The following is a 13,590-nucleotide window of genomic DNA, read 5'->3' as shown; positions in this document are numbered from 1 at the left end:
TGTGCCTGGAATAGTTATCGCTTCTGTCATGCCGGCCAAAGCCGTAACTATTTTTCTAGTTCGGCTTAAAACAAAGCTTCAGCCGATGGAGGGAGAATGAATTTATTCATTCGATTCTTTTTTTTTCACTGACAGTTTGCAAGAACTGAATACACTCATAGCCGTATAGGCTAGTTTGACTCTAATGTTTTACTGATGGTACTTTGCGCAATACAACTAGGCATTATTGAAGTCTTACATGTAATTAGCAATCAGTAAAGGAACAATTCAGATAATGATGAATCAGATGATAGCCAACAATTTCGCTTTCAGCAGAAATAAAGGCATACTGAAAATACCCTTTTCAGATCACAAGTGCCACTTGCAAATTTTAGCACGAGAGCACACTCAGAGACCTGTTATTACTCCTACTATTGTTGTTTTTACGAAATAAACGTGTTACATTTTAATAGCATTGTATTGTAAAAGATGTTCGCGATTACGTTATTGATTTGAAGATTGCTCAAATTACCAAAAGTTTGTTTCCTAGAAGAATCATATGATGCGAAAGAGAAATATGACATTTGAAAAGTGTGTTTGAGATTGACATTATTGTAGGCATGTATTGCTAGTATTAGCTTCCACAGTGCTTCGAAGGGTACAATGAAGCAGGCATTGCCAGCGTACATCAATACGTTTCCAGACAAATATGTGCAGAATACCGGGGATTAGCCAGCAAACAAATTGATGCCCACTACTACCTCCTTGTCTGTGGCCCATTTTGGCGCAGTTTTCATAAATTAGTACTTACTCAATTCTCCTTAGAACATCCCCGAAGGCCATGTTATGTACGTAACTTATGATTTGTATTTGCTTTCGCCACCTTTTTTCGCTTACACAGCGAAGCTACGAAATGCCCCTTGTTTGTCCGACTCGGGATGTAGACAAAAGAACAATAATGGTCAAGCCTGTGCGTTCTCGTCATTTTTTTTTTCGTCTTCTGCTGCACTCCTTGAAGACGCGAGCCAGCTGTGCGCTCTTTGGCTGCGTATCTTTGTCCGGCGTTGGAGGCAATCTCAGAGAGGCGAGAGAACGGGTAGAGAGGGAGAGAAAGTGACAATATAAAAAGGTATATGCGGTGCAAAATCGAAAAATACAGAAGGAAATGTACAGGCATAGAGAGGGATAGAAAGAAACTGAAGCAGATATAGAAAAAGACAAATATGTATGCTAATGCAGGAAAATAGTAGAGAGACGGACACATGGAAAGGCACAAATAGAAAAAAGTAACTAGAAACTCCGAATAGATAAAGAAAATATATGGAACAAAAAAATAACCGAAAGACAAAAATAGAAAGACATGAAGAGATACGAACAGAGACGAAGAAAAAAAGTAAAAAGACAAACAAAGAAGGCCACCAAACTGTCCTGTTTGCAGTTTTGCAGCTTTTTTTTGCAAATTTCATTCTTAGTCAATCTTAACAAGTCTTTGTGCTAAGCTGGTCTTTCATGTGAAAACTTCAGGCAGGACAAACACGGCTTCTTTCGTGGGTATTGTCGAGCGCTTTATTTAAACATTAGGGCAAATGGTTTACATTAGTCGACATTAGGTATAACCTATCCAACCCTTACCTCTATTTTTTCATAATGTAAAAACTTCAGCCAGAACAAGCACGAGTTTCTCTCTGTGTATTCTAAAGCCCACTATCGGATTATTATGGTGAATAGTGAACATTAGCCGTCACATTAGGTACAGATTATCCAACCCTGTGCTTTTAAGCCGACACTGAGCAATATTGGCAAAAAATGGTCGCTAATAGCGATCATTTAACCAAAGCTAACAAAACATAATCCGAAGAGGTCAGTGTTACTATAGCTTGCATCTAAACACAGCAAAATAGGACAGGCCTTCCACAAATGCGGTAAAAAAGTTTGGCCCCTTATGAGAAGTCGAAGGTATTCATCCTCTCACGGCTCCAATCCAAGCATGACTCGAGCATTGAAAGCTTTCTTCAGCTGACCCAATTTTGCACTGGCTTCATGATCGGCCAGTCTTCGGCCAAGAGAAAATTCTATGAGATGACGCCAAAAGGTGTGGCGATCTGTGACATTATCACGTAATATTTCTCAGGACCTATGCATAAAAGGCCTGCGTCTTTGAAAAAAAATGCCCAAACGTCACAAAGCGGTGTATAGGCACAAGCCAGGGTTCCAGCACACGAACCATGAAGTAGTACTTGTAGCTCCTGATGCTGTAGGTGGCCGAGGCTCCGGCACACTTTCCGGGGCCTCGCTCCGGGCAGATGTCGCTGGCGCCCACGTCGGACGGCAGGTACGGCGGCGCGAGAAAGTGTGGCGAGCAGAACACCATCGAGCCGGTCGCCATGACGAACGCGCCGATGCCCATTATGACCGGCTTGTGGCCCACGCCGCCGTAGTAGCTCACCGGCATGACCATGATGCACGAGGCCACGTTGAACATGCTCAGTATCAGCTGCGCCACAAAAAAATTGGTAGCGGGAACGACTTTAATTTTTCACAGTACGTAAAGAAAAGCTGGTGATGCGCTCAATCATTGCAGTGGGACTGGATGAAAGCAATACTGCTGATCCAACCTGCCGCCAGTATGAATAACGATGTTAAGTAGCAGTCGCCCGACAGTAGTGAACATGTGATGATAAACCCAGAGCACGTGACGTTATTAAGGCGTCATCCTCTTATTTCAAAGCACGTTCAGCTCTTATTCCGCGTGTCCGTCCATCGCATTCATTTCTGTCATTAACAAACACTGTCCAACAATATTCACCCTTAAACCATGATTATTCCGCCCTTGCAAGAAGTTACGCAATGTTACATAGTGATGACACCATGAATATAATACTAACTGCTGGGGTTCAACTTCCCGAACCTACCACGTGAATGTGCCCCGCCGCGGTGGTCTAGTGGCTAAGGTACTCGGATGCTGACCCGCAGGTCGCGGGATAAAATCCCAGCTGCAGCGGCTGCACTTCCGATGGAGGCGGAAATGTTGTAGGCCCGTGTGCTCAGAATTGGGAGCACGTTAAAGAACCCCGGGTGGTCGAAATTTCCAGAGCCCTCCACTACGGCGTCTGTCATAATCGTATGGTGGTTTTGGGACGTTAAAACCTACAAATGAAAATACCACGTGAATATGAAGGTCATCGTAGTGAAGGGCACCGGAAATTTTGACCACCTGGGGTTCTTTACGTGCACGTAAATCAACTTGTATGGGCCGCAAGCATTTTCGCCTTCATCGACAAGGTGGCCGACTTGGGCGGTATGCGCTTCCGCCACCTAAAGATCAACTGTCGAGCGCCATAACTATATATCACCGGGGCGGGTGCTGGTAGTAAGAGAGTTTATGTCATGGAATTTGTTCCGAAGTTGCTGTAAACTGCATGCCATATTGCTAATTGTGAATAAAATGATTTCTAGCTTTTTTTTTCTACTTACTCTCTCGATTCTGACCATATTCAATACGTCTCCAGCAGATGCCCTTGTTTGGTTTTCACTTTGCACAGTACAATTGCCTGAGAAAGGTAAAGATGCTACTATCTGTGGGAATAAAGAAAAGTATTCTGTAACGTTTGTGTTACAATTATTTCAGCTGCTTCATTTTACAGGAATATCAATGTTCCAGTTAAAACTGCGTCAGGACGCTGAAACGAAATTGTCCAAAATGTCATTACCTTCCACACAAGTAAGCCACGGGAAACTCTAGAAGAGCGCCGACAGTGAAAACGTGTGAGAGAGAGCATTCGCCGGGCCGATGGTGCAGTCCGGGCACAAAAACAGGCCCGAGAAACCGAGTGATGGCAGAAACGGCGTTCCGATGATCCGACAGCCTTTCATCATCATTATCATCATCATCATCATCATCATCATCAGCCTGACTACGTCCACTGCAAGACAAAGGCCTCTCCCATGTTCCGCCAGTTAACCCGGTCTTGTGCTTGCTGCTGCCAATTTATACCCGCAAACTTCTTAATCTCATCTGCCCACCTAACCTTCTGTCTCCCCCTAACCCGCTTGCCTTCTCTGGGAATCCAGTTAGTTACCCTTAACGACCAGCGGTTGTCCTGTCTACGCGCTACATGTCCAGCCCATGTCCATTTCCTCTTCTTTATTTCAACTATGATATCCTTAACCCCCGTTTGTCCCCTAATCCACTCTGCTCTCTTCTTGTCTCTTAAGGTTACACCTACCATTTTTCTTTCCATTGCTCGCTGCGTTGTCCTCAATTTAATCTGAACCCTCTTTTTAAGTCTCCACGTTTCTGCTCTGTAGCTAAGTACCGACAGCCTTTCAAGCCGTGCTAAATCACGAACGGGAATGCAAGCGCCGGTCGCGGTCTGATCCTGCAAACCACGCTGCCGAGATAACTCGCGATGTCCAGCGCGTGCAACAACACCACGCCGAGCAAGCGCTGTTGCGAGCACGACAGCGTCGACGTGACGATTGCGGGAACGCGTTGGCCGGGCGAACGCTTGTTCGGCTGCGACGTCTTTCACACTCTGCGGTTCGAGAGCCACCAATGTAATTAATGCATTGTGAAGTGCGTTTAACCCCTCATTACACTCCTACATGACCGTGATCATACGAGGTACAATGTGCGGCATGTTAAATAAACACTGTGCACTTCAGACGCGCAATATGATGCCAATGTCAGAAACACGTGAAATTTGTGTGGAATGATTTCAAAGCACTCAGTATTACATTCTAAGAAAGAAAACGAATGAAAGTGTTGTTTTATGCAAGTTTCACTACTTAGGTTAATGAGTGTGCAACTAAATATCTAATTATTCTGTTATCATCCAGCTTCAGTACTAGCATAATTAACTTTTCGGCCCAAAATGCATGCACAGTTGTTTGGCTGCATTCGTTTTGAGCGAAGAAAAAAAAATCACAGCTTATCCACTAGGGGAATGATGACGAGTGGGGCGAAGCGGACAGATGGACGCATGGACACACGGACGGACGCACGGATGGACACACGGATGGAATGACGGACGTATACGGACGGATGTACCAACAGACGTACGGATGGACGGACGAACGGACAGGTAGGCGCACGGATGGACGAACGGACGCACGGATGTACAAATTGACGCACAGACAGAAGTACGGACGGACGCATGGACGGACGCACGGACGGACGCATGGATGTTTGCACGACGGACTGAACGACTCTTCGCCCCACTCATCATCATTCACTCCATAGATATGCTCTGAGACTGTTTTGAAACATTAAAACTGGCTACTAGTACTACGACGACGACACGGGACGGACGAGCCACGGCGTAAGGAGCTTCGTCCCTGAAATACTTTTCACGTTGGTCCTGGACCTTTCGAGGTTCGCCCCTTTGAGGTTCGCGTCCACAATTGTGGACGCTGTGACTGAAAGGGCTACGGTAAACCGAAGCTAAACATGTGTCTAACGTCGTTAAGAAGCACGGACACGTTGTAAACGGTAATTGTAAAACGAACACTTAAGCGCAGCGTAGGGTTGAACCCACTGCTAAACACCAGGGCCGCACGTTTCAGCTTTCGCTGCTTAATCATTTGTACGGAATGCCTGGGTGGTAATGTTTATACACGTCCTCCATAACCATGCCATGATGTTCCTTGGTAGAGCTGAACCTATAGATATTGCATTTAATTTCATGGCTTATTATCAACTAGTCCGTCTCTATATGTTTCGCTGCTTCGGATGCTTACTACTACTGAGAAGCTACCACTCGCGCTGGCAATCCACCATTTCGCGCTCAACGTCCCTCGAATGCGGCTCTTTAAATCGCATTTTAAAGGTACTAAATAGTAGACCCCACCAGAATGCATCTATATGTCATTAGCATTTATATCAAAGGCACCCAATCTAACTCTAGCCAGAACTCTAAACTATACCGGAACACTCTACCGCGCCCCGACCAAATGCACGTTGCTGACTGGTGCATGGATTAAATCACACTATTTGCGTGTACTGTTTGATCGCTTGCTTAGTAACGTTGACCTACTTTTTTCCTGAAGCAACGAGATGGGACCGACTTTTCAATCAGAAAGCTTTGCAATAGTTTGCAAGCAATCTCATTAGGCAATTTTCAACTTTCTATCAAATAATGGGCTTCAGAAGAGGTCAATCCAAAAACAACAATGCGGACCCAGCAGCAGTCACACGCTCGAAATGGATTACATCAGCCTAATTAGAGTAGACTTGCCTGGACTTTTATCGTGGCAAAACGTGCATTACAGTAGACCTGCCCGGACTCTAATCGAGGTTTTGCCTCCATAAGCGTCCACGCAGGCAGCCTGATGACGCCTACTTAGCCTGACGTCACCTATAGCTAGTGCGTGTGGCTGCCGATGGTTACGCATTGTTTTAGGAGCAACCTTTCCACGATCCCTTTAAGTATCTCTTTTTATTCTTCCTATACAGAGTCTCGTGAAATAGAAAATAATTCCCCATGACAAGCGCATTAGTGCACCAGTGTAAGCCTTGATTGCTGGGCTTCCTAACGTGCCACGTTCCATAGCATGTGCTGGCTTTGTCGCCGCTTAAAAGCTGACAGGACAGCAGCGGTGGCAGTGGCTGCGCGTGGCTGCTAAATAACGCACTTGTTAATTGCCGCACAGGAGAAAACCAGTGCTATTTACTTATCATTATCATGAACAGCTGCGACGGCAATCTCCCGTTTGTACGGGGAACCTTTCGGTGCACTGCAGTTATGATTCACGAAAGGGCATGTCACGTGATATATTTTTACTTTTCGCAAGCAGCTGCAGTAAGCAGAACAACACTAATGTCTTAGAGAAATATGTAAGAAGTTACCTAATCTAGTATTTCGCAAACTGATCTATAATGTTCTTATTGGGAGCTAGATCTAGCTTCGTTTTTTCATAAGGTAGTTAACTATTCTTGCTTAATGAAGTGATTAGGCTGAACACACAGTGTGACGCAGCCCACCCAGCACTCAGCAACATGTGTTTCGCCGCCTCGTCGTAAAGTGCATCGGCATATTTTTAAACTCTGGCTAGATATATATAGCAGGAGCATCCTGCTTATCTAGTTCACCGTGAGTAACCACCCTTCACAGCATATCTTGTTGGTGGCGGCGTCGGGCTGATGAGTCCATGGATTTCACTTCAAATGCAAAGGTTGCCCTTTGTTGGGTACTTATAGCATATGCTCATGTAGTTTGTGTAACACAAAAATGACCAGTGCCATGGAAGACGGGGACAAGAACAAATTACATCGAGTGTATTATGGCTGATACTCATTTAGCCTGTCGAATCTGCCACACGAGATTTATAACTTTAGTGCTTCAGACTTCTATGTAGGCAACATTATTACAAAGTCATAGCGATCAATCGCTTTTTGTAAATATGCCTTAACGTCGCTTCGTTTTCCTGTCGCAAATATTCGGCATTTATTAAAAAAGTTCTCACTAGCATATATTAGCTTGAAGTGAAGTTAACAATACTGAATATACTTTGAATATCAATCAGTATTTGAGAAACCTGAAAAAAAGAGTGCTTTTTGTACCTATAGTAAAAATACTGCACAGAGCAATGGAGTACGCAGAAATTACGGGTTACAAACTCAATTCTAGAATCAAACTTTTTTTATTATGGTTGCTGCATCATAGAAATTAATCACGAGGCTAGAAGATACTATGAGAGCAACATCAAATATGTCATATGAAGTACGTTCTCAGTAAATTAGGCTTAACATTTCTATGTAATATAAGATTAACGATTGTTTGTCTTATGGCATTCACGTCTGCAAAAGTGCAGTAGGGCGTCGTTCACTTACGCCGGATTCGATGCCCAGAAGCTGAAACCGTTTCTCGATGGTCGGCGTCACCACGGAAACTAGGCCGTTCACTACGAAGCCTTGGGTCATGCCCAGGAGACAGATGCAAATGAGGTAACTCATAGGCGTACGGTACGCCTGCAGGAATTCCGGGTACATGCCCAGCAGGCCGCAGTACACGTCATGCTCGTTTGCGTCCGCACCAGGGGCTCCTCCTGCTTCATCGGCCTCCGGTGGCGACCTCTTCACCACCTCCGGCACCGAACCACCGAAGGAGGAAACGGAAAACTCCTGCGATCTCTGGTTGCCCTCGGGGGACCACATGGTTTCCGTGCAGTCCTGCGTCCGTCATCATTTAGTCCCAATAGGCTTGCTGACGTCGCAAGTACAGTACTGATAGTAGCAGTCTCGTTTCTCTCAGTGAAGACAGCACTAACCAAGGCACATTTTGGCGTAGGTGCTCGCCAGCCACAGATGCTGAAAATGTTTCTCTACGCTCTAAACGCTGCGCTCCGCCCTGCAGCGCATGAATCATCCTAGCAGGAAGAAAGTCCTGCAAGCGTGGACACTAGTCGCTTGTGTCCTCGATGGCCGGGTTGGCCACTATGATTCATTCTACCAACTAGGTCAGCCTTCTTTTGTTCTAGAATATGGTTTCTCTTTAAGCCTAATGTGGGAGGGCATTTCGATTTCCGGTCACAACCACGGGCTTTCGCGAGATCTAGTCTGATAGCAAAACAAGAGTAACGTGTCAATGCAGTAGAAGCTACAAAATGTAACTGTTGCGTTTACTCACGTCTAGTTGAAACGCCTTGAAATAACCAAAGAAAGATGACCGTGACCAATGCGTTCCTTGAAAAACACTCGCGTGCCGTCGCGTTCCCTCGTGAGTTCTTCTTCTACTTCGACTCCTCTTCTTGTTTCTTCCGCGAGTATTCTTTTGAATGTCGTAGCAGGCTATCTGAAAATGAAAAGGACGCTGCTTTACAAGGAGACATTGATTGGGCTTGGAAATTAATCGTCAAATAACCCGAACACATTCTTATAGTCTCTTCCTTCGAACGTGTCTGTCTAGATTGCAAATCTACCAATAGCTTGCATAAAGTTAGTCTGAAATAGAAGAAAAGGAAGAGCCTGTAATCTGTGGCACACACCCACGCTGGGACAGTGGCCAAAAACGGGTAGTTCTTACGAAATACTTCTGTTTTCTTACGTCTATTAAAATGATGAAAGAGATAAAAAAAGTTTGATATTAAGAATTGACAAACAAAATTAAGGATATCGAAAGTGAAGGTGATAATTTCAGCAACAACACTAAATAAATGAATAAATCAAGTAATTTGGAAAGAAATAGTTTGTGAGTAGTAATTGGTTGTACAGCTGGAATCTCTTTGAGCCTTCAATAAACTTCTGCAATGTATCGGCAACTTTCCCATCACTGAGTCATTGTTGTTGTTGTTCTCCTATTGTTAGTAGCGCATACCCACTGGGGGGGAATTGGCCAAGATTCGAGTGGTTTCAAAATTTACTGTTGAGATTTGGAATGATGGACGTTTAACAGAAAGATTACGGATAGCCAAGGAAAGTGTGGTGCTTAATGTAATGCATACAAATATTTACATAAACGAATTTATTCTTAGAATAGAGCAATAATCTGATTTTATACGTATATAATTATGTGGACCTGTTAGGATAATAAAACTGGTTAATCAGTCCTAGGGAGAAAATTAATTTGTAATCAGTGACCATCGTCATCTTCATTGGCCTGTGACTACTGGGATCACTGTGCGCTACGACTTCACGAACAACCAACCAATGAAAATCTTCACTAGTTGTAAAGGCGTAGTTTGTCATTCTATCAACAACACAGTATGCACACGTATTTAAAAAAATTATTGCCATTTCATTTAAACTCCCCGAATCTCATCGTCAGAGGCATTCGATATGTGCTTAACTGCGCCTTCACCATTTTTGTTCATTGGGCATCTTTAACACAACGAAAGACGGCCCGCTTTTAACAGCGTAAAATAGTTATTAAGTGGTCAGGGTGGCTGATTTGTCTGAGCCGTCACATGTCCCAACGCTTGCGGCACAGCACCAGCTGTGCTCATCGAGCGTAACCTCGTGCACACTATAGCCCACTTGCGAGTGATTCCAGCGCTGCGTCGATCTACATCGGAAACACATGAGGGCAAATGTAAACATGAACAAAAACGTTACGACTTTGAAATTTCAACTGTGGTCATATACGTATAGTGCAGAATACATATGCTGTAATTCATGCACGTGAGAGACATACTTCCTAACGCTGAGTAGAAGCGCTTTAGGGAAAATCCCTGCCCGCGAGAAGTAATGAGTTGATGCTTTCCACGTTTTACACAACACCCGAGGAACGGTTTCATTAACATTCTTATTCATGCAAGCGATGTGTTTTCACAAAGCCAGAAGCTAAGTGTTGTCGGGTGATCATTATGCTTTTCGGATGGAGAGTGCTCATTGGCGAGTAACAAGTTCTAATGTCAATTTCTTAAGTTGTCATGTAGAGAGTGGAAAAGAGTTGTTTCGTCCACTCTTTTTTTTTCTTGCAGATTCAATCAATCTTGGTCTTAACTATGACAATCATTCCTGAGACACGTATAACACCACAAGCGCCCTACGACACTCCATTCCGCGCGGTGGGTTTTACAATTACATAGACATAACTTCATGGCTTATCGCTCGAACGACAACGACAATGTTACCGCTGAAGTCCAATGAGCCTTTCTATCTCGTCTCTCTCTCTGATTCTGTGTGTGTGTGTGTGTGTGTGTGTGTGTGTGTGTGTGTGTGTGTGTGTGTGTGTGTGTGTGTGTGTGTGTGTGTGTGTGTGTGTGTGTGTGTGTGTGTGCGTGTGTGTGTGTGTGTGTGGCTGTGTGTGTGTGAGCGAGGTTATTATGCGCATATTTTAATAATAATAATAATAATAATAATAATAATAATAATAATAATAATAAATGGGCCTCTATCATTTCACCTACATCGAAATGCGACCACCCCGACCAACCGGTATCGAACTAGCGACCTTTGGGTCAGCAGCCGAGTATCGCAGCTATTATTCCAACGAGGTGGACTTCATGCGTCTTTTATTTTGCTTTTTTTTTGCTCTTTAGAATTCGACTGCAGAATGTCGCCATACGCACAGGACCATGGCCATGACGTAACTTTCAAAGTGAGCATGCTTAAATCACATTATAGTGGTGTTCGGTTAGTTTGCTTGAAACAGACTGCACCCGTACGTTGGTTAACTGCCCCGCTTTCATATTGGGTGTTCATTACTGTACTTAAGTGTTCCGTCACTAGTGGAGACTTCTCACGCTGAGCCCTATAGAAAGGTGTCTGGAAACGGGCCGTTTTTTAGCCGAGCGACTAAGAGTTTTTTTTTTTTTTTTGTCAAGCGATGAGACATCATCGTCATCGGTGAGTCTCGACGGGCCGCGAGCATGTGCGAACGTCCCATCCCACCGCTACTATAGAAGTTTGCTTGAGCTATCGGGAAAACGAACAAGTATAGCTTTAGCAGCAGACTCAACCTAATTCACCTTCGCGCCTTTCCCGTTTACAAAGTAAGCACGTGCCAAACAGCCTAACTATCTGTCACCTGCATGCTTGTGCGCCACTTTGTGGTCAAAGGCAGTGGTGGGGAGGGAATGAGTATTCTTGTTAGTCATTGGCATATCAATTTTTAGCGCTATAGATCCATTGGTTTTCACCCAAAGTCTTCACGTGGGGTAAGGTAGTCCCACTTTTACTACTTTTACTATGATAGCAGAATCTTGGCACTCATAGCGTGCCTAAAGTTGTATTCACACGTGGACGTGATCGCGAAAGAATCAGTCACGCGTCATGTGTCGTGATTCTGATCCTTTCGCAGCCACCTTTCCCACAACAAGGGAGAATTCACGCTACATGCGAGGATGTCGTCATTGCTCCTCGAGGATCCTAACTGTGATTGGGGCCTCCATCATTTCACGAATCGCACCGCGCGAACAGAAGCGGGAACGCTGGAACGGCTGATGTATGCTGACGTAGCACGCAATCCGCAGGCTCAAATTACATTTTCGTCCGTCGTGTGAATACAGCTTAATAGTATTTACAGCCGGAGAGATATTAGCTTGAACGGAGGGTTACAACTGATCAAATTTGCATTTTTGTTTTGCTTTCTAGACAGCACCAGGTATAAGCATGACTTGCGGAGAGCGCGTAAAAGAAGTGTACTAAAACTGACTGATGGGCTACGTGGTTTTGCAAGGCCTATGCATACCATTAATTGATTGATTTGTGGGGTTTAACGTCCCAAAACCACCATATGATTATGAGAGACGCCGTAGTGGAGGGCTCCGGAAATTTCGACCACCTGGGGTTCTTTAACGTGCACCCAAATCTGAGTACACGGGCCTACACCATTTCAGCCTCCATCGGAAGTGCAGCCGCCACAGCCGGGATATGCATACCATTAGGAGGAATTACGAGGGTGCATAAGAAGACAGTGTTATGTCCACATGTCTCCTTTTTTATGCTTGTATTCTTAGCGCTAAAGCATAGGATCTGAAGAAGTGCGTTTGCATCCTTATTCTTTATCAATTATATAAGCTCTTTAAAACTTTTGCATGTGCTTAAGATACATTATTTAGTGTCCCTATTGCCATTGAAGTACTATATGAGGTTACAATTTTCTTGGAGATTTGCACGGCTGGCTTCCTTTCAGCGTGTCATCCAGCCGTTGAGCCTGTTTGTCTCATTCTACAGCCGCATACTACACTTTCAGTTAGTAACATGCTGAGAATAAGCGCAAGTTCAGGCCACGTTCATCGTTTTCCCGCGAACAGGAAATTCGGGAGGATGTTATAAAGAAATACGCTCGCTCCCTTTCATGACGTCATTTTCGAGCGTGTTAATGGCAATCAATTATTCTACATATACACACGTGTGTCACTATGAGCGAATATATAGTAAGCCACCAAGTTTTGGCATTTTTTAAATGCGAAGCATTACTTAGCGAACTTCGGCGACATTGAGCGTATTTATCTATCTATCTAGCCGCCTACGACTTTTTGCTCTCCTGGCCATTTGCATAATGGTATCGATACCAAAATAGTATAACATAACATGACTGTATGGCGAGCACATTTGAGTAGTAATAACATGCAAATCATGACATGTATTTCATGAATGTCATGATTTACATTTCATGGTCTTGCTGCTCTTGCGGTGGCTTAGTTCACATGGCATGTTGCAAAACTGGTATAGTACGGCAAGATTGCATGGCGAACGCAAGCGACAGACCGTAACATGAAAATTATGACATGCGGTTCATGCAACAACATGACTACATGCCACGCTCATGATGCTCTCGCGGCCATTTCGCTTAGCGTCACATATATTAAATTTGGTATTACAGTACGTGAATGGATAACGAAGGTATGTGACCGGTGCAAACATGATAATCATAAGATGCGTGTCATGTAACAACATGACTACATGCCACGCTCATAATGCGCTGGCGGCCGTTTCGCTAGCTTCAAAACTACCAAACTCGGTATTACGTGACGCGAACAGACGACATATGTAAATGACATGTCCAAAGATGATAATCATGACATGCGTGTCAAGTAACAACATGACTACATGACGCACTCATGATGCGCTTGGGCCGTTTCGCTAGATTCATATATGCTAAATTTAGTATTACATCACCTGAATGGATGACGAAGGTATGTGAGTAATGCAAACATAATAATTAT

The 13,590-nt window shown here is 44.2% G+C and overlaps 1 protein-coding gene across 1 annotated transcript in view; it reads right to left on the bottom strand.

Moving 5' to 3' along the window:
- LOC119172728 (solute carrier organic anion transporter family member 4A1) overlaps positions 1-8,141 on the bottom strand; it is a 40,813-nt gene extending 32,672 nt beyond the window's left edge. Inside the window, exons 1-2 of the mRNA XM_075893103.1 lie at positions 7,811-8,141; positions 2,162-2,473 (exon numbers count right to left, since the gene is read on the bottom strand). Of these exons, the coding sequence (XP_075749218.1) occupies positions 2,162-2,473; positions 7,811-8,134 (636 nt within the window). The 5' untranslated portion in view covers positions 8,135-8,141. The remainder of the gene's footprint in view (positions 1-2,161; positions 2,474-7,810) is intronic.
- Between the last annotated feature and the right edge of the window lie 5,449 nt (positions 8,142-13,590).

The sequence above is a fragment of the Rhipicephalus microplus genome, chromosome 4 (assembly GCF_043290135.1).
Source record: "Rhipicephalus microplus isolate Deutch F79 chromosome 4, USDA_Rmic, whole genome shotgun sequence".
Lineage (NCBI taxonomy): Eukaryota > Metazoa > Arthropoda > Arachnida > Ixodida > Ixodidae > Rhipicephalus > Rhipicephalus microplus.
Note: the sequence above shows the minus strand (reverse complement) of the source record. Positions and strands in the feature narration are given on the sequence as shown.